This window comes from Psittacula echo (genome assembly GCF_963264785.1).
Source record: "Psittacula echo genome assembly, chromosome: Z".
NCBI classification, from domain to species: Eukaryota; Metazoa; Chordata; class Aves; order Psittaciformes; family Psittacidae; genus Psittacula; species Psittacula echo.
In genome coordinates this window covers 28,818,542-28,840,143 of record NC_137742.1, presented here as the reverse complement: position 1 = coordinate 28,840,143, position 21,602 = coordinate 28,818,542, and the positions used below count along the sequence as shown (strand labels likewise).

General features: G+C 41.5%; 1 protein-coding gene and 1 long non-coding RNA gene across 8 annotated transcripts in view; one reads left to right on the top strand and one right to left on the bottom strand.

The window, feature by feature from the left end:
- Nucleotides 1-10,491: 10,491 nt before the first annotated feature.
- On the bottom strand, nt 10,492-15,149 carry LOC308232463. The gene is made up of 3 exons (XR_013958830.1): nt 15,030-15,149; nt 14,507-14,604; nt 10,492-10,609 (listed from the first exon to the last, which is right to left on the bottom strand). It is a non-coding gene; the product is annotated as an uncharacterized lncRNA (long non-coding RNA).
- The window catches only part of TNPO1 (transportin 1), a gene marked incomplete at its 3' end in the record, with an annotated part of 68,276 nt that continues 61,800 nt past the window's right edge, over nt 15,127-21,602 (top strand). Inside the window, exons 1-4 of one of the 7 annotated variants that reach the window (XM_080638679.1) lie at nt 15,182-15,232; nt 15,306-15,487; nt 15,718-15,831; nt 19,629-19,704. In XM_080638679.1, the coding sequence (XP_080494805.1) occupies nt 15,727-15,831; nt 19,629-19,704 (181 nt within the window). In that variant the 5' untranslated portion in view covers nt 15,182-15,232; nt 15,306-15,487; nt 15,718-15,726. The other 6 variants (XM_080638682.1, XM_080638678.1, XM_080638680.1 and 3 more) reach the window with 6 other exon arrangements.

Below are 21,602 nucleotides of genomic sequence, written 5' to 3'. Positions count from 1 at the left end.
GCAAACGCACATTTCCAGGTCATGTCCAATTTTTCATCCACCACTACCCAAGTCATCCTCAGGGCTGCTCTCAATCCATTCACTCCCAGAGAAGTCCAGGAGGGCCCTGGCTGTGCACTTTTGTTGCCTACTCAAGATGAAATCCAGGGTGCTGTACTTTTGCTGTCTTGCTCTTAGCCTCATTTTTCATTTCTACGATTTTTGACATATGCATCTGACACCCTCTGTGAAGCTACTGCAGGTCTCTGTTGCTGCTGGCATGGGGGGTATTGGGGGTGTGGGGAGAGGAGCCCAGCCTCTCTAGCTCGGCAGGGCCCAGAGGGGAGAGCGCCTGTGAGAAGCCCGTTTAGTGTCGGTGTGTCAGAGAGACAGGCGCTGCTGAAGAGGGAAGAGAGCTCCGTAGAGGGGGTGAGTGCTGCCCGAGGGGCTGGTGGCCTTTCGCACTTGTATCTGAGAGAAGTGATGGTGGGTCTGGAGAAAGGGTGCATCTGAACATGAAGCCCTGTCCTCAGGGGAATCACTGCGGGAGGCCGTGCCCGGACACGAAGCCTGCGCGCCTGCGGCTGTGGCGAAAAGCCGAACTGAGCTAGCAGCCGGCAGGCCGAGGCGTTCCCCTGGGTGCGATCACGGGGTAGGCGGTGCGCGGGGGCCAGAGGCTGGGTGGGGCCGGGCGGCCATTTCACTGCCGGCTCCATCACACCCGCTGCCACGGGCCCCAGCCAGGACCGCCGTTGCCAGGGTGATCGGGCAGTGGCGCCCCCGCCCGCCCCGCTCCCCGGGCCCCGCCCCGCCCCCCGCGCTCCCCCTGCCAATCGGAGGGGCGGTGGCAGCGCAGTGAGATTTCCTTTGTTCAGCCATTTCAAGGGCCGGAGCGGGTGCGGAGCTGCGGCGGGAGAGGACGGGCCGCGTTGCGCCTTGCCTCGCCACTCCCCTGCCGCCGCGCTCTGGTGATGGTGTGGGTAGGTGTCCGGGCTGTGAGGGGCGGGCTGGGACGTCCCATCTCCGGCAGCCGCCGCCTCCTGCCAGTGAGCGGGATGCCGGGCCGGAGCTGCAGCCGCCGCCGGGGCGCCCGTTGACGCGTGTCCGGCCGGCGCCAGGGGCCTCTGCGCTGGGTGGGGAGCTGTGGGGTCCGGGCGCGGAGCGACTCGGCCTCTCCGGCCGTTGCCGTGGCCTGTGTTGCTTCGTGTCGGTGCATGAATGAATTGATGGACGGGTTGGTGGGTGAACAGATGATTGGTGGCCAGGACTGGGGTGGTCGCGGCCTGATGGGTGGCCGGGACCTGAGGGCTGGGCAAACTCTCCCTTTCTAATCCTCCGTCCCGGCTCCTCATTTCCTAAGGCTGGTGCCTTCTCCGCAGCAGGGCTATAAACTCTGGGGTTGCAGCGAGCCGGAAAGTGAAAGTTGCCTCGGGTTATAGGAACGTGGCTGTATTTCCTGCCTTGTTTTCTGGAGTCCGTCGGTCTCTGCTGTTCTGCTAGGTGGGATTTAATTTTTTTCCTCTACGAAATACTAGAAGAGAAATCTCGTGTTTGTCTTGTACCGTTGTTTGTTTACTTAGGGAAGTTGTTGAGTTAGACGTCTAGTGGTAATCGCCACTGGAAATTGTATAGCTTTTGCGGGGTGACTGTACAGACAGCAAGAATGCTTCTTGGGTTGAAATAAATGGCTTGATTAGTCTGTGAGATTTCCATCTCCTTTCTATGAAGATAATTCCCTTCACTTAATTTCTGCTCAGGATCTGAGAGAGCCTCCTACTGTGAGGGCTATTCTGCAATGTATTCTGGCCACCACAGCTTCATAACTTGTTTGCTTGCCTTCTTGCATACTTAAGTAGTCTTTAGTGTATACTTCATAGATGCTGTTCAATCCTTGTAACACTCGTTGAACGTGTCTCCTCTGTACATGAGTAACTGAACAGAAAAAATAATCACATGCCCAAGATCATATAAGAAGCCTTTGGTAGAATTGGAAACTGAGCCCATAAGTTCTCATTCTGCATCTGCTGTGTGAACTGTAGTTATTTTTGAGTTATATGTGGGAGGATGGAGGAAAGGTGCCTACAATTGGGGAGAATAGTTTCTATATGATCAGAATTACTTTAGAATGCCTTTCTTCAAAATCTAGCTAGCTTCTGCTCAGAGCAGTGTAATATAAAAGGATAATTATGATCCTGCAAAGACAGGATTAAGAAGGCAGTTTATTGACTTTTAAAGGAGGAAAGCTCTGGTTAGAATCAATATTGACTAAAGACCATGTTTATGGTTGGATACAGGATCATCTTGTATAGACTGCGTTTCTTAAGAAAGGTTCCACCCAGTAATTCCTAAAATCCCTTCCAATCTAATACTAACAGTATTTTATTACTATACTTATATATAAATATATCTTTTTATGTATTTATAGACATTATACATAGAAAGATGTATAGGTATAGTATGCAATTCATACAGAAGTGTTTGTTGAGTTTTTTAAATACTGATACATATTTGCATAGACTCAGTGTTTTTTGGTTTATGTATGTGAGCACCATATACATGATATAACAGTGCACATAATCATAGAATCATAGGGTTGGAAAGGACTTTAAGATCATCTGGTTCCAACCCCCCTGCCCATGGGCAGGAACACCTCCCACATAATAACCTTTTTATGCATGTACACAGGGATGCCATGGAATATGGCATCTTTTGGTACTATATTATGAAATAAACTTTCAAATGTCACTTTTAGCCTCTAGGAGGTTTTCTTTTCCAAACCAGACTCCAGAGTGAAATTTAAAAGATACCCTGCTAATTTGTGGTGTACTGAATGCTTCTGAAATTTGAGTTTATATAAATGTGTGTGAGTCAAATCTGAAATAAGGCATAAAATCAAATAAGATTTATTTTTAAATAAAACCTTCCTTTACTTTTACATTATTCTCCTATTAAATAATCTATTTTTGTAGAGCTTTTTCTGTAAGCCCTTGTGAGATACCCTTAAACATTCAAAACGTGCTGCTTATGTTGAGCCTGTCATTATGTGCATTAATTTAAAAAATAGATCAATATTAAATATACAGATGAGTGGGAAAGGCAAGACAAAATGTTTTTGTCAGAGAATAGAAAATAGATAATAGATGAATAGGTACAAAGATACAAGACAACTGTTACTGTATTAGAACCCCAAAAGGAGACACTTACAAAAATGGTGGTGAGGTAGCACATACCAGGGGTTTCCAAACCTAGTTAGTGCACATTTGATTATCTTCAGTAACTTCTGGCATTCAGTTCATGTGCTTTTCTAACCATACAAAGCTAGAGGCTCATCTATGGCTTCCTAGCTTTCCAGCTGCATGTTCCTGTCTTCCAAGCTAGGATTGTAGTCTAATCCTCACACTTAACCTTCCCTATCCACTCCTGCACCCACAGAAGTTTAGTGCAATTTCAGACTTCAGCCACATCCTTTCTCTTGCACACACTCAAATGATGAATCTTCATTCACAACAAAGTGGAAACTTGGCTTCCCCTGTGAGCGTGTTATCTTCTTAATCCTATTCTTCCTACTTCACCATTTCTTGGTCTCTTTCATGTATCTTGAACCAGAAGTGCAAGTCTGCCTTGGGGCAGCACAGTTATTCATTATTGCTGAATGCAGGTGGTGGCTGCAGTAGTTCCTAACTGTATTCATGCAGGTTTTACAGGACCTAAAAGGCAATTACTGGGCTGCCTGTATAAGAACAGTGAGACCCATAAGCTGTGGCTCAGTTCAGTATTGAACATATCATGGAAGGAGACACAAGTGGTATGTGCACTACAGTTTGGCCACCTCTTTTATAGAGAAACAAGGAAAGTCAGTTGCAGACAAGTGTGGAGAAGCAAGAGTAATTCTAACCAGAGACTAAAGCACAGATCTGCTTTTTATACCAAAGAAGCCAAATCAGTGAAAAAACCTCCATAATCCAACAGTAAATTAATTTCTTTGCGCAGAATTTTCCAAATTGATATATAGACAAGTTTAAGCTAAATTAGTCTGTATGATTCTAACATAGAAGTGTATACACTAGTGGTAGTAGGTGTGTATTTGTATACCACGTCTTTGGATATCTGCTAATCTTTTAACATTTTTTATTTTATTTCAATAATTTTCTGAAATTTCTTCAGACACCTTACCTTCCAAAATCATCCTTCTGCCTATAGAAGACTTTCTGTAGTCATCTTCTGTTTCTCCACTAAAATCTGGGTAACACACTGTAATTTCACACAATTCTTTGCTTCTGGAGAATTCCCTGTTCTCCCACAAGAGAACCCTATTGGTTCTCTGAGCCAATGAGTACTTGTAATGTATTTTACGATTCATGACATTAATATGTCTTTCAGTTTAGCAAGGAAGCATATTTTAGGTTAGGCACTGGCTGTTCTTGTGATTCTCTTAATTTTTCAGTGATCACACAGATCAAACAGAAATTACATAAAGCACAATTGGCAGTATTCAGAGCTTCCCTTATGTGCAGTATACATTTCAAGGTATGCTTTGTTTTATTTGCTACTTCTGTTTGCAGTCTTACAAAATGTGGGTTGGAAAAGATGATACTGATAAGGGAATTCTAGAAAAAAGAAGTTAGTCTTTCATGTAACAACCACAAAGTTCAGTGTTTTTTTCAATTGCTGTACAATGTGTTGCAAAGGTGAGATAGGTTTCTCTTAGATAAGAAAAAAAAATAGAATATACAAAGTTGTGTGGTTTAATAATTTCCCTTTTTAGAATATGGATTTTTATGTTGGCACATGACACTGAGAATCAGCAGACATTGAGATTACTGCACTTGCTTTGTTTCTTTTATGCTAAGTAATGAGGCTAATGGGTCATAGTAAGGCTTTGATAACCTCAGCTCCACTGGGACTCTCCCTCTATTTTTTCAAAAACAAAATAAAAAAGGCAGAAGTTGATGTCCTTTTCAGGATCCCTTTGCAGGTCTTGCTTTGGATAAATGTATTTTCAGATGTTTCTAAATTCAGAAGTAATGCAGATTTAATTTGACATAAGTATTATTTAAAACTTCTTTACCACACATTTCTTTAAGCTTTGGAGAAAGAGTATACCCTTGACAACAAATAACTATCCTTAATTATCTGTGGTCATACAAGTTGGGTCTGTACTATGATAGAGGTTTTGAAAGTTGGCCTGTGAGTTATTGGTAATCTGAGTTGCTGTTTTCACAAATAAAACATGATAGTTAGAAATATTTGGTTCTAATGTAAAGTTTTACAGGTAGGGATAACAGTAATAGAAAATAACATGAATATTTATCATCACGTTTTCTTGATGTTCTTGCTGTATCAGCAGTAATAGCAGAAATTATATGGAAGTGCCAGAATAGAGACATCTGGTGATAAATTGATAAATAAGGAGGTGAGGTATTAATTTCAAAAGTTATCCAGTATAGGAGAATTTGATGTGTGTGATAAGACATGCCATCCGTCAGAAGGAATTCTAGAAAAGGTGCTATAGTATGTGCTTTTGAGCTCTGAAACATCCCTTATAGCATCTTCCATGAAGCTTACAAGTTACACCTCAGGTTCAGAGGAAATTTAACAAAGTGGTCGAGTATAATGTAATGTTTTCATTGCAGTCTAACCCTTGTGTCCTCCAGAAAATGATGTCAATTTAAGATAATAAAATTTGTAACACTGTTGTAACAGTATTGTTGATGAATTACTTCAGCCTTGCATCTAGGATGACCTGAATGAAGGGAAGCAAATGTATCTTTTAACTTGAGTGAAGTTTAGGTGTCTTGTGTACAGTTTTGGTAAGTGCATATTAGAGAAAACTGTTTATTATACAGATGTCCTTAATATAATAATGTTAATTTATGTATTAATTAATGTATAATGTTAATTTAGTCAAAAGCGTGTTTGGGAATGAAATCTGCTTTCCTCGGTTAGACTTTTAAGTTCAACTTTGAAATCTTGAAAAAATAGGTCTTATCCATGCAGGGTAGCTTTAACATTGTTTGTATTGCTATTCTGTGATGGTAAGACCAAGTTTTACAAATTATTATTTTTTTTTAATTGTATGTCAGACATTATTTTGAATCTACTACATTGTCAAATATTCAGTTTTGTTATTGAAGATAATTTGAAATAAAATTTAAAAAAAAAAGAACCTAGGAGGAAAAAATTGGTTGCCATCTCATGCAGAAAATAGCCGCAATATTTTTTTTTTAATTGAATGTAATATTTTATAGGTAATATTTGAGTTACAGTAGTGACCAGAAGCTCCACATATGAATTAAGGCTCTAACAAACTAGGTGAGTGTAAAACAACGGTCTTTTCTGTGTGTGGCTTCCAACTGAATTGCAAAACAAAAGATGAGTGTTTTACAATAGGCAGCTACAAGGAGAAAGAGAGAGACTTAAAACAACACTGCACCAAGGGAGAATTTCCACATAAATGTGAGAGAGAGCAGAATGTACCTTGTAGTGCCTTTTCTTTTTACTTTTTTGTTTTTTGTTTTTAAAGGCAGCCTATGGGAAAGCAAAATGCAGGTTGGTAAATCAAGCCTCAAAGTGAAGACCCTAAAATCACTATTAGGAAAAAAAAAAAGCCCAGATTTTGCACCATGATAATATATAACAACTGATTGTAGGTCTGAGACATTGACTTATTCTCTTTGTCTGTAGACATTTTAACCTGTGACAATGGTTTCAACTCTTCATCATTTTATGTTTCATGAAGTGGCTACATTAAGACAAAGATGCATGTAGAATGCCAGCAAACTTATTTAGTGGAGTTGGTGAAGCTATTTGCAGTAGATTTTTATTAAAAGCATATTAAAATGGCCTTAAAGTTATTAAATGACCTGTGCATTTAAAGTAAATAGAATTATTTTCAATTACAATTTTTCCATTAAGTAAATTTCCTTTACCTTTGGGCTTGGGGGAAAAAAACCTTTAAAAACCTTGAAATATTTTGTTTGCATTCACTGTGTTATTAGTAGCACTTTAAGGGAATTCCGTTACATGTATAGCTATTTAGACTAACAACTAATCACTGCAGCTAATCTTTGAATCAAATACCATTCTCATATCCTTCACAAACCAACATTAAAGTATTTAAATGCATAAAATATTGAAAAGTTACAACTCAGTTAAAAAATGGCAATGAGGTTCTTCATCAGATTACATTATTACATGTTCAGATTATTGAAGTCTATCTGCCTTTTCTGACCTGAATGTACGATATATTTTTAATGTAAAGTTTTATTTCTAATGTTTCTCTTTTTTTGGCATGAAATACTGCTTTTAAACTAGAAAGAGGTAAAATAATTGCTAAGGGGACTTGTAGTACTTTGAATGTCTATCGCTTTTGGCTAAGGCAGCATTAACTGCCCAAGAAATTTTACCAGATCGTTCATCTACACAACAAAAATCTCTATCTGTAAAAACACTAATGAAGCCATTTCAGCACAGAAGCTGTAGCTTAGGTGCATTGCATCATTGCTTGCATTCAGACTTGCTTGCAACTTCCTTTCAACTGGTTCAATATTCTTTCAAAGCTGGTCTTAGAGGTGTGAGAATGCTTTTCAAAAAACAACGGTAGAAATGAGAGACTGCAGAATTATAGAATAAAGAATTATACCATTATGTATTACTTTTTTAAATACATCCTGTATTTGTGCCTTTTTTAAGCAATATAAGTCCACCTGTCTACCTGGAATAATTCCATGATCTCTTAATACCTGTTGCTGGAAAGGGCCATGAAGATCTGTGTACAACTACAGGCTTTGTTCTGTAACGTCTGTTGGCTTCAAGCTGTAGCAACTTGAATATCTTGTTTAACTGAAAATATAAAACTTCTCTTAAATCTCCAGATGTTGTATGCAAGAGCATTTAGAATATGCTTAAACTGAAAAGGTCGAAGCAATCTTCCATTGAAACAATGGCAAACAAACAAAACATTGGCAAACAATGATAGGACAAGGGGTAATGGATACAAACTGGAACACAAGAGGTTCCACTTAAACTTGAGAAGAAACTTCTTCTCAGTGAGAGTGACAGAACACTGGAACAGGCTGCCCAGGGGGATTGTGGAGTCTCCTTCTCTGGAGACATTCAAAACCTGCCTAGACACGTTCCTGTGTAACCTTATCTAGGTGTTCCTGCTCTGGCAGGGGGATTGGACTAGGTGATCTTTTGAGGTCCCTTCCAATCTCTAACATACTGTGATACTGTGAAACATCCACTTGTATTAGATATTCTGTGTGCATCTATTTAATGACATAGTCTTCAGTGCTAAGATTATGCTCTTTTCCTTACCAGATTATCCAGTGAGGTTTATTGTTCTGGTCAGATGACCAGGAATTTTCTAAAGGAAACTTGTAAAGGAATTTTTAACACTGTTTTAATTTCTAAAGGTACTTCTCTCTGTCTCATAGAATTCCTGCTGAGATAATGTTGAGGCACTTGGATCATACTGGGTTTTATATTAAACAGTAATAAATTCAACTCGTATTATTATTTGCCATCTAAAAATGCTGATATTCAGAGGAGGCAAAAACATTGGGGTTTATGCATCTGCAAATTCCACTGTGTATGTATACATAGGAGCAATTTGGGGATAACAGGACCAGTGTCTGTATTTCTACATTTACCCTTCATTCTTTTTTACCCTGTTCTTCATCTGAGGTTTGAAAGACAAGGAAAGTCTGCAGTCATTGCTTAGCAGTCTTGGTAAGATCAAATAAGTCCTGTTTGCTTTTTTGCCTTAAGAGAGTTGCTTTTTTGATTAAGGGGGTTAGGGCATCATTCCTTTTGTTTGCCAGTATGACTGGAGCAGTTAATTCCCCTTGCTGATGATCATATGCATAGCTTTGTCTCTTTTGGAAGGAATTCGATTCCAGGTCAGTAGTTATTTCCTCACTTTTTTCCAGGATAATGTAGTATCAGAGTATTTGTCTAACATTAGAGATTAGAGAAAGCCAAACAACTGTACTTCGGCTCACAGGATGAAAGATTGAATTCCTATTTCTGTCTGAAGCTTTTTAAGTCATCTTCCATTTGTGTGTCTACCATTTCATATATGATTCTTATTTATCCCTGTGGACGACAGATACCTGGAGTCAAGAAGGGACTAATATAAACACAAACACTGTCACTTCCTTGAGGCAACAGCATCTTAAGAACCTTAGATAAGCCACTTCAGTCAGTAGGGAAATTCATCGGCCATTCAGGAAATGATACACTAGCCTTCTGTGACAATGACCAGTGATTACAGTCTAGCCTACAGTGTTACTGTCAGTATTGCAAGTATCACCAAAGCGCCAGTGTTGCCACCAATGACAGACCTGACAATGGTAGTATCATTGACAGTTGCATGTCTTAATGTGTGTTTTGTGTGTGAATGTTTTAATACACACTGAGTATTCAGAAAAAAATGGCGGGAAGGTACGTGAGTTCATTGAATTCTAAATTCTGTGCATCCTGGAACAAGGTATTTTGCCAAGAAGTAAAAATAAAACCTAATCCTGACTAATCAGTTGATAGTGTTCCCATATCACTTTTGCCTTGACCCTTACACTATTCTTAATAATGGCAGCTGAGTTTTGTAGTGGAGAAGACTCAGGTTTTTTGAGACATCCTTTCTACTAATTTCTTTACAGTTGGTGCTTATTCATACCGTGAAAAGACAGTAGTCTGACTTAAACAGTGTGAAATAACTGATTTTAATAATCTAATTCAGAAGGCAAAAATGTTTAAGTTTGTATATTTGGTTTTAATTTTGCTTTACATTTGTAGCTTTTCTTTTCCTCAGATTATTCTCATTTATGCATCAAAACATACTTGCAAATAAATATATAATGTCTTGTATTCATTACTTCTTTCTCCTAGCAAAAGGGCCTCAGTATCTTAACATGTTCTGTTTCTTATTTAATGAAATTCCTGAGTAATTTGCAATCTGTCTTAAACTAACTTTGAAAAATCTGTACCATGATGAAGGAAATACAGCATCAGTTCTCTAACCATAGTCAATACATACTTAATTTTTAAATCATATCTGCTACTTCTGTCAGGTATTTTCAAGTCTCAGTTTTGCTCTGTAAATGAGGAACAGGTTTAGAAGCTATGTATCATTTTGATTTTATCTCTGTCTTTGGACAGCCTGAACCATCAGTTACTGAAACTTAATTTTGATCAAAACCCTACATCAGACACCAGCTGCTTTGCCTCCTACAGCTAAGAAACTTTACTACAGTTGTAAATAGGAAGTTGAACAGGGTTCATAAGAACCTGACGCTAATATTGCTTGAAAGATTTCTAAGATGGCAAATAGCACATGTTGAATTAGACATGAAATTTGACAGATTTAAATAACACTCTGGACTCCTGGCGATCAGTCCTGACTTTGCACATGCACTCACCCCTGTACAGTAGATTTAGTCTGTTACAGTAATGAGTATGGCTTGTTACCCAGGGTAGAGCGTTCTGTTTTCACCTCCCACTCTGTAGTTAATCTTTATTTCTTGTGCCTTTAAAAATCCCTTGTATGTTGGACAAATACAGAGGTTTATATGCTTCATGTAGGAAAGCAAAGTACTTGTGGAGAAATTTGGAGAAAGAAGCTTGTGTCCTAGAGGAAGGAGGGAAGCAGAAAGAGGGGGGAAAAAAAACAAAACAAAACAAAACAAAAAAACAAACAAACAAAAAAAACCCACCAAAAAACCAAACCCCAAAACCAAAAAAACCCACCCAAACCACAACCCCAAACAAACCAAACCAGGTGTGGGAGATTTTTAAGAGGTTTTACAATTTGATACTTCACGTGATAGGATACTGGGGATGGACTATTCATCAGGGACTGTAGTGACAGGACAAGGGGTAACGGGTTCAAACTTAAACAGGGGAAGTTTAGATTGTATATAAGGAAGAAATTCTTTAGTGTGAGGGTGGTGAGGCACTGGAATGGGTTGCCCAGGGAGGTTGTGAATGCTCCATCCTTGGTGGTGTTCAAGGCCAGGTTGGATGAGGCCTTGGGTGGCATGGTTTAGTGTGGGGTGTCCCTGCCCATGGCAGGGGGGTTGGAACTAGATGATCTTAAGGTCCTTTCCAACCCTGTTCTATGATTCTATGAAATTCAGGAGGTGATGATTTTCTTATACAACCGCTCATTCAGTTTCAGACTGTTTTACAACTCCCAGCAGTAAGAACATGTACTGCAATATTAGTATCTAGCATGTGTGATTACAGTTGGGCAAATCGTTAGCAACGGAGTATTTTTCCACTTGGTATCTCTAGCTGTGGAAATGAAGTAACAGCAAGTTTGAAGAGACGATGCATCTGAATTTATCCTTGTCCAGAAAATTAATTGATCAAAGGCATTTTAAATTCAGATATCTCTGCAGTTTTGCACTGTCTAGCACTTGTTCAATCAGCTGAACTTTTTGATGAGTTATAAGAATGCTGTTTCATCCAATCAAAGTAGAATTCAAAGCACTCCTGATGTTTTCCAGATTGGTGAAAGCTTAACAGGTTTTTGCTTATGCAGCTAACAATGTCATATATCTAACTGAACCCAACAAAGTAATAGACTTGGTTTTCAGTTCTGACTTACACATAATCACAGAACATTAGGAATTGGAAGGGACCTCAAAGATCATCTAGTCCAGTCCCCCTGCCGGAGCAGGAACACCTAGATGAGGTTACACAGGAATGTGTCCAGGCGAGTTTTGAATGTCTTCAGAGAAGGAGACTCCACAACCCCCCTGGGCAGCCTGTTCCAGTGTTCTGTCACCCTCACTGAGAAGAAGTTTCTTCTGAAATTTAAGTGGAACCTCTTGTGTTCCAGTTTGAGCCCATTACCCCTTGTCTTACCATTGGTTGTCACCGAGAAGAGCCTGGCTCCATCCTCATGACACTCACCCTTTATATATTTATAAACATTAATGAGGTCACCCCTCAGTCTCCTCTTTTCCAAACTAAAGAGACCCAGCTCCCTCAGCCTTTCCTCATAAGGGAGATGCTCCACTCCCTTAATCATCTTTGTCGCCATGCGTTGGACTCTCTCCAGCAGTTCCCTGTCCTTCTTGAACTGAGGGGTCCAGAACTGGACACAATATTCCAGATGTGGTCTCACCAGGGCAGAGTAGAGAGGAAGGAGAACCTCTCTTGACCTACTGACCACCCCCCTTCTAATGCACCCTAGGATGCCATTGGCCTTCCTGGCCACAAGGGCACAGTGCTGGCTCATGGTCATCCTCCTATCCACCAGGACCCCCAGGTCCCTTTCACCTTCACTGCTCTCTAATAGGTTATTCCCCAACCTGTACTGGAACCTGGGGTTGTTCCTACCCAGATGTAACACTCTACACTTCCCCTTGTTATATTTCATCCCATTTTTCACAGCCCAACTCTCCAGCCTGTCCAGGTCTCGCTGGATGGCAGCACAGCCTTCTGGCGTGTCAACCACTCCTCCCAGCTTAGTGTCATCAGCGAACTTGCTGACAGTACACTCAATTCCCTCATCCAGGTCATTGATGAAGATATTAAACAATACTGGCCCCAGCACTGACCCTTGAGGCACCCCACTAGATACAGGCCTCCAACTAGACTCCGCCCAATTGACCACAACTCTCTGGCTTCTGTCCTTCAGCCAGTTCACAGTCCACCTCACCACCCGACCATCCAGTCCACACTTCCTCAGTTTAGCTGTAAGGATGCTGTGCGAGACTGTGTCAAACGCCTTACTGAAGTCAAGGTAGACCACATCCACTGCTCTGCCATAATCCAACCACCTTGCTAATTTGGATTAAGTCTTCATTAATTGTTCTACCAAACATCAAACATTAGTGCATGCTGTGGCCTGTCATCCATTTTATCCACAGTGGTGTGGTGATTTTGTGCCTTTGTATATATGGAAACTATATTACTTTACTCTTTTCTGTATGATCAATGGATACATGACGAGTAGAGGTATTCATTAAGTAAGAAATATACTTCTGTCAGAAAAGTGGAATTACAGGCTGACAGGTTATCATATGTACTATTTCATCTGCTCAATGGGATTCCACAGTGCAGGCTTTTACAGACATCTGCAAAAGGAAATAGCACTCACTACTTTGGGAAAAGAAACCATGAAATTGTGGCCAGTAATGCCACAACTCGGAGCCAGAAAAGCTCTTCCTTTCTCACAGGCAACAGTGTTGCAGATTTGAAGAGCAGGTACATTGTTACAACTGTAGGTACTCTCAGTACCAAGCTGATGTTCGGTGGAGAGCAAAGCACATTACAGATTTGTTTGCCTTCAATATTGAAATGTCCAGTGTTCCAGTATGGTACCTATTAATCCTCAGGAGGAATCTATCTTGGAGGACGATTGTCTAAAGCATTTTTATGTCCTCACTAACTATAGACACTCCTATTCATGCTCCTGATTTGTAGGCCTTTTTTTCTCTGCTGCAGAAAGATATTGCCAGGATTTAATTCTGGTCACATTCCTGGGAAAAAACCCTATATTTTTGTAGTGATGGATCCATAGCCTGCTTCCTGCTTTTTCCTGTTCTGTCTCTCAACCTTCCTCTCTGGTCTCTTCCCTCATTTTTCATACTTAATGTTATTTTTGTCTGGTGCAGTTGGTTTCCTGATAAAATCAGACAAATGTAATCCGTGTGTCATAATTTCTGACTAATGACTTCTGAAGCTGTAATCAGTTTCAAACAAACTTGACAGTGGGCCAGAAGTCTCAAAGATAATAAAGAATCTACAGCCTTCCTGGTAAGGCAGGAGTTAGGGAAATGAGGCCTAAGTTAGAACTTCCCTGACTTTTTGGACCTCAGCTTTCATCTGCTCCAGCTGTGCAAGCTTCACTATGGAGAACTGTCCTCATGCGGTGTGAACCACTAACATCAGTTTTAATGGCCTGGGTCCACATAACTAGCAGAGATTCACCCTGGTCACAAAAATGCTGTATAAACCTTGTGCCTATCCTTTCCTAAAAACTGGTGGTGCACCTTTACGCACCTGCCTTACTGACTCTGTCTTGTAGCCAGTTCAGTGTGATAAGCTCTCAAGAGGTATGCTGCTCTAGTAGTCTCTCAAACAACCCTGTGATAACTTCAGCAATTGCTTAAATTGAAGAGTTTAAGAAACATATTCTACTTTTTGCTTTTTAAAATAACATTTTTTCTCTTTTTTGGTTTTGTCTTGTGTGCTTTGTAGCATACTTCTCTACTATTTAGCCCGCTTCTTACTCCAGTGTGCATGCTTTCCTGATTCATCAAGTACCCTCTTTCACCATTCTCGTTTTCCAGGTATGTAGATATTATAAGTATGCTGCCTGTCCTGTTGCCTGTGACAGTTCCTTTTGCTTTTTTTTTGCTGAAGTCTCTGCACCACTGATTTTGTCTTCTTCAAGAATAGTGGCTCATAGTAATAGAAGGGAAGTTGGCTCAGGATGCCGCTTAGCACCTGAGACCAGACAGCTGACTGTCAGTGTTGGGTATATGACACAAATTGCCACACAGCAAATTACCTGGGATGAACCTTTGGAAGACAGTAGTGTTTCCTGTCCTCAATGCCTCTGAGCAGCTGTTAAGGCTGTGATGTGCAGCAGTCATACTGAGTTCTGTACTGCAGCAGAAGCAGGAGAAAGTGAAACTAGTTTTCATACAGCCAAGTGTTTACAAACAAGGTGACTAAAAGTGGGATTGTAAAAAGCCAAGGTATTACTATTTTCCATTTTCATAATTTAGCCTGGTTTTAGGCAGCATGTGTTCATATTTTGTCCATTAGCATATGTAGAATATTTTTGAATAGCTACATATATAAAATGCAATGTATACTTATTTATATATATATATACACATGTCTAAAGTTTGACCTGCGATCTCCCCTGATATATATTGAAGCTAAGGATAAGATACACTAGGTATTCAATGGCTGAGTTTCCCTCCCCTGCCCCCCTTTCCTCTATTTGCGTGGTTGGTTCGGTTCCCTCTTTACACGTGGAACTGGGAGCCTCTGAGACCTGCTCAGCACCCAGCCAAATCACGTACAAGAACAGCAGACGGCAACGCAAGTACCACGCTCCTGACTCCTGGGTCTGCTCTCGCACCCCCGCTTCTCCTCCGCTGGCGCAGTCTCCTCGCTCACTGCCAGGCCTTGCGGCGAGCGACCGCGGCTGCCGCAGGGGGCCGGGCTGGGCCGCCGGTTCTTCCCTGGCCTGTGGCGGCTGCCGGAGGTTCCTCTCTGTCCCTGGGTGAGTGGCTGGGGCGAAAGAGCCCCGTTTCCCGCCTGCCGGGATTGAGGGGTCCGCGATTTGTCGTCCTCAGGCTCCTGACGGTGTGGGACGCACCGGGGAAAGGCTGACGGCGGCGCCGGCGGGCCCGAGGCGGCCCGGGCGGGCGGAGGCGTGCCCGGCGCTAGGACCCAGGAGGACGCGCGGCAGCTCTGCGGGCTGGATTACAAATTCGCCGTGACTCAGTCTGCTGGGCGCGGAGCACAGCGGGAGCAGGTCGGTGTCGTCCGTCCATTCGTGCGGCCGCAGGGGGTGGGCCAGGCCAGGCGGCTGGCGGGGTGCGCGCTGCAGGACTGAGAGCTAGAGCGAGCAGGGCGGCGCGGCGACCCTCCCCTCCTCCGTTCCCTCCCTCCATCGGGCCTGCCTGCTTGCTTTTCCGCCCGCCTCCCCGGCCTGGGCCCTGCCGCACCGCTAAGCGCGGCCGCCTGTTGTCTGGTGTTTTCCAGCTAGCCAAGATGGAGTACGAATGGAAGCCTGACGAGCAGGGGCTCCAGCAGATTCTGCAGCTGCTCAAGGAGTCCCAGTCCCCGGACACCACCACGCAGAGAGCAGTGCAACAAGTATCCTTGTCCGGGGCGCGGGCGGAGCGGGGCAGCTGGGGCCCTAGTGGGTGGTGAGGAGGCCCCGGGGCGGTGAGTGCGGCCTACGCGGCGGCAGGGCCGGCACTGCGGCAGGCGGCGATGGCCGGGCCTGCCCTGCCCTGCTTGGGGAGCCGCCACAGCGCCGTGGGCCGAACCGCAGCCAGAGCGGGAGGCCGTGGCGCGGCGTTTAAACCGCCGGGGTGGCTGTGGGCCGCGGGGCCCGGGCACCTGTTGCAAGCCTGGAGCCAAGGGGCGGGTTTGGTTTTTTTTGTGGGGTTGTTTGAGGTTTGGTTTTGTTGTTTTTTTTTTTTTTTTTTTTCTTTGCCCCCTCCCCTTTTTTTTGGCGTGGGGAGGTGATTTTTTTTTTTTTTAATTTTTTTTTTTTTTTTTTTTTTTTTTTAAAGCCCAGGGTCTGGCGCGGCCCCGCCGGTGTCAGCTGCTTTCCCGGGTTCTCCCACGCTGGGCCGCCGCCAGCGCCCAGCCCCCAGTCGCGGCCGGGCGGGAGCGCGGCCCTCGCCTTGGCGGATCCCACCGAGTGGCCGGGGGTGCCCCGCAGCCCCCGGGCTGAGCAGGCGGCGCTGCAAAACGGGGGCCTCCCGAGTAATTCGAGGAAATTTCGGGGTTTCGAGGCGAAAGCCGCGACTGGTGGGGGAGCTCTGCCGGCGGAACCGCTGCCTGCGCGCTTTCGTTGGCCTGCTGGCTCTGACACGGCGCGTTTCACTACGTCGTATGTTTCTGCATGCCTAGAAGCCGGAGCCTGAAATACTGCTCATTACACTCGTTAAAGCTAACGGAAAGGGGGAGATCTCCTGTATGTGACTCCTTCTGCTGCTTTGCAGCGCATTTGGTATTGGCATTGTGGATTGTTGGGGGTTTTACTCCCTTAGGTCTCTCTTGGTTGTGGAAGTGATGAAGTAGCAAGGATTTAGGGGAAAAATATTGAGATAGTAGAATTTTAAATTAAGACTAATTGAAATATAGGTATTGAAAAATAAAGGCCTCATCTACTGTTCCCTGCTTCTTGAGCCAGCCATGTAAGTGTAATTAGAAGTCTTGAAATTCTTTGAAGAATATGAGGTTTATCATCTTGATCCTATTTTTTTAATAAACGCTTGAAGGTCTTCAGAAAGCAGCAGAATTTATTTAAGTAGATAAGAACGTGTACATGTGTGTATATGTATTTTGACATTATTTTAAGAGCTTAGCTTGAAGCCAAGTTTGTTTCACTTGTAGGCTTTCATAACAGATGTGGTCAAGCTTAGGAAGGCTTCAGCTCTTACCTGGAAGATGATAGTAGTATTCATCTCAATCATCTTGTTCTTGCAGCTCTTTCAGATTTCTGAGATAATATTGCTTTCTTTGATAAATCAGAAGTGTCTGAGTGTTCTGATAATGCCCCAAACTTATACTGGTGCTTTTTGGTATTTAAAATACGAGAGTTTTTACAGCAACAGTGTTTATAGTGTAGCTTTACTGTAAAATTACATTTTAAAGCTCCGCTTCAAATAATTTAATAGCATGTAGTTTGCTTATTGAAAAGTAGCAGTGCAAGTGCAGGAAGGGCAATATAGGTGATGGTGTATGTCTTGAAGATGAGTAGAAGTTAACTGAACAAAAGTGCTGTTAACTGATGTTTGAAATTCTTTTTAAATGGTAAATTCCCTGCTGTGCTGAGATACCTGTGCTTTCAAGAAGGTCTTTGTATGTTGGTCTGTAAAGGTTAGAGAAGTGGCACATTTTTACTGTTGTATTATACATGCATTTGAGAAAGTGGTTTACTGGAATTTGACAGGTGATGTTCTACAGTTAAAAAAATTATATATATATGTCCTTTGAGATTGTTTCCGTAAAAAAAAAAAAATCTGATGGCTGCTGTATTGTAGAGTGCTACTTTGTAACATTCCAAAGCAGGGTGGTGGTTAGTGGTTTCGGATTTAAAATATTTTCAGTCCATTTTTTTTTTTTGTAAGATTATCAGTGTGTTGATTCTGTCATGCTCTTTCATTATGACTGGGTTTGTACATTTCAGTGCTTAGAACTCAACTATAACCGAGTGGGGGAGTCTAGGTTAGCCAGAACCTATTGTTAACAAAGTTATGAATTAGTAAGGCTTCAGATATTTTTCAAATGAAGATATTGAAGTAAAAAAATTGAAGTGAGTGAAGAAGTTGTTAAGAAAATATGGCCAATAAATTGTTTTCTGATTCTCAGACCAACTAAGTGTTTTCTTACTAGGTTTCTGCTGAATACTGCTGTTTCAGTTCTTCTCACTTCTGCTGCTGCTTCCTACCTCATCCATTGGAATTCACAGTTGTTAGTAATGTTTGGCTGGCTGTTTTGGTGATTATGTCTCTGAAGCTTGGAAAAGAAGAAAAATGTTTTTAAGTGTACTGCCTTACTTCCTGGCTGTTACTGAAGGATCTCTTTGGCTTGGCATCTTTGACAAGAATCTCTGCATGTGTGTTTTTTCATTTCTAGGAGCCATGTGGAGTGTTCTGTATTACTTTTCCTGACCATTATTATTATTGCCCTGACCATCCTCTTCTTTACATTTCATCTTTTGTGTGTTTTACAGCAAAGGAGCTTGTTGCTCTGATAAGCACTCTTACTAAGTAGAAAAAGGGCAGGCTTCTTTGGCTTCTTGGATCAAGTTACTACTTGATCCAGACACCCCAAATATCCAAAATCAAGTTTTGTTAAGCTTGTGATTGAGGCACTGATTGCTGGTCATGGGAAGGAAGTAGATCTTTTATAACTGGAAGGGATTTACTGGGCCATCAGGTCCTAACATACATGTGCTTGGCTAAGGTTTAGCTACTTTGAATGTTTAGCGATTTAGCTAAACAGCAAGTTAAATGCCAGTGGAACAAATAATCTTACTTCTTCTTTTTCTTGATTTTTTGCCATACTGATGATACGTAGTGTGTTTAGTAACTCAGAGGTGACACTGCACTGACTTAAAATGTTGCTGTTGAATACCTATTAGTACCAGGATGTGAGAACAGGATACAAGAATGCCAGATCAGTGCTCTAGCCAAGCAGTGGCAAAATACTGGGAAATTTGGGGCCAAAGTAATGACAATTTTGGGAGAAACAACTACCTACTTTCACAGCTGTTCAGAGACATAATTAATTTCTTCCTGCAGTTAAGGAGATTTTTGTCATTTTAGGGTTTTTGAGTTGGTTTTTTGTTTGTTTTTTTTAATGAGACTGGGGGTAAGCATGAATTTCTTGGTACAACTGTCTGTGCATTTATGATTAAACAGGTTCCCATTGCTGAAAGCTCAGGCTTAGTTAGCATTGTAAAGAAGCATATGTCTAATTTTAAAATTAGTAGCTTATCAAATTCGTAGTTGTTGCATTTTAATACTGAAATGCTTTCATTTATTGTGGAGGGGAAAAAATGTATTACAGGATTGTGTCTCAGTGGATTCCATAGATTTTGTGGGCTTCTAAGTCTGAATGTTGAAATACAAAACTGTAGGGAGGAAACTTCTTTTCATGGCTTTACAAATATTTTTAAGGATCTGTTGTTTTCTGTGTCTGTCCCTTGATTTTATTTTATTTTCAGATTTCTTCATAACTGGAAGCAATTGCTTCATTAAGAAAATTACGGAAACTTTTTAGGTGGTTCATAGTTTGTGTATTGTGAGCTTGTATTCACTGCTGGTTGAAGCGTTGCAGCAATGTATAACTGATTTAATTATCTTTGTATCCAGAAAGCTGTAAATGCTGTGCATGAAGATTCAACTTTCCTTAACGCTTTCTCTCTTCAGAAACTAGAACAACTCAATCAGTATCCAGATTTCAACAACTACCTGATTTTTGTTCTTACTAAGTTGAAGTCTGAAGGTAAGTTCTTGAGATAATGTTTTATTCTCCTTCCCCCCCGCCCCCATTTTCTTTAAAAAATTTATTTTATTTAGCTTGAAAGAAATAGGAAACTGATGCCTATAGTCAGCTTGCTGGTTGGTTGAGCTCCGTAGTCAATAGAACTCATTTATCCTCTCGGAAGTCTTTGTTGAAAAAAATCTGGTGACATAACGGTGCTTGTAGTTTCAGCCTTGGAATAGTTTCCATTGTAAATGTCCTATGAAATCTTCCCAGAAATGTTGGAGCATCATACCTCTATCAGACTGCAGTGAAATTGTGGAATAATTTTGATGAATCATGACTATATACATTATAAAACATTCTGCTAAATTAAGTTATGATAATGATCTCCTTATTAATGAGACTGTTAAATATTTTGAAGATCACATTCTAGAGTTGTCTGAAGATGATGTCTGTCAGAGTCTCCATTCTGAAGTCTTCATTCTAGTAAAATACAGTTAGAAATCTACTTACTGTTAGAAGTTAGTTAGAAGACTACTTACTGTTGTCCTATTCTTATGGTTGTTAGTCCAAATTGCATGCAGCATACTGCGTAGCCTCTACTAGTTGGTAAATCCAGGCAATTCCTTGGTAGTAATCATGAATGTATGAAAGATTCTTTCCAGTATACTACAGCTACTAATTTGTGAGGTCTGTGATAGTGAAAAAATTCTGTTGTCAAGATTCGGGAGGAGGGAAGAAAGAGGAGGACAAAAGTATGACTTCATATTTAAAGGCTGGAGTATAACCCAGTGTTTCTGTGTATTCTATCATAGAATAGGATACATAGGAAGTCTTCTGATCATCTGTTGAGGCCTTGGGGGATATATAAGAGAGGCAGGTTTCAAGATCTGAATCAGCCTGAATCAGGATGTTAAATTTTTGAGCAAGGTGCCAGTGTAGATACACCATATGCTTTATACCATTAACAGAAAAATGAGAAGCAGAATGAGTCGATTAGTGGGATCTGGAGTCTGTACAAAATGTGATGAGAAGGGTGTTCCACTTCGCCCTTCCCCTCCCTACCAAAAAAAAAAGAAATTGTTTTTAACTCTGCTTTAGATGCTAATTTCCCCTTCTCCATTCTATTCACTACTTAAGCTTAAGGGTCTACATGCTGATGTGTTTAGTGATGTGTCAGAATCTCTCTTCCAAACAGATCTCCTTAGATTATCCAGTAGTCTTTACTGTTCTTAGTGTTTAGGCAAATCAATAGTTTGAAATTGGATGAAGACTAGGAGTTGTTAACTATTATAAAATGGTTCTATAAAATTGCTTTATCTTAGGGGAAAAAAAAAAGTGATCTGACAGGTTGAAGAGGCAAGCAAGTAGGGGACAAGTAGAAAATTAACTTCTAAGAGGAGGTGTTTGGCATCCGATTACACTGATACTTCTCACAGGTACAACAGGTTTCTTGTGAGACTGCTGAGAAGCAGCTGTTGCTTCAGAAATGCTCTTTTTCTGCATCAGTGACAAAGTAATAATCTTTTATCAGAAGGAACTGTATTTTAATATTCTATCTCTAGTTCAGGAAATTTGCGCAATATTAAGAGTGCTATAAGTGAATCCGGTGTTGGTACTTTTCATAGTATCTGCCAAGTTTAAATATCCTGTTACCTTGTTTGGGTAAGACTAACGAGAGATGGTGGAAGAACTGTTGGTTGGATTTGCTTTGAATCCAACCAACAGCCCTCTGTAGTCCTTCATTTTACCTGCCTAAGCAGGGTAAAGTGACCATTAGAACTGCCATTTAATAGCTCTTGTGGGCCAGTAGGGGAAAATGTCATGGACTCATCAGGTTGATAACTGTCTTCAGTACATCTGGGAAAGTATTCCTTCCTTTCCCCTCCTGAAGAGGGTTCTGTTAGTGACCTCCT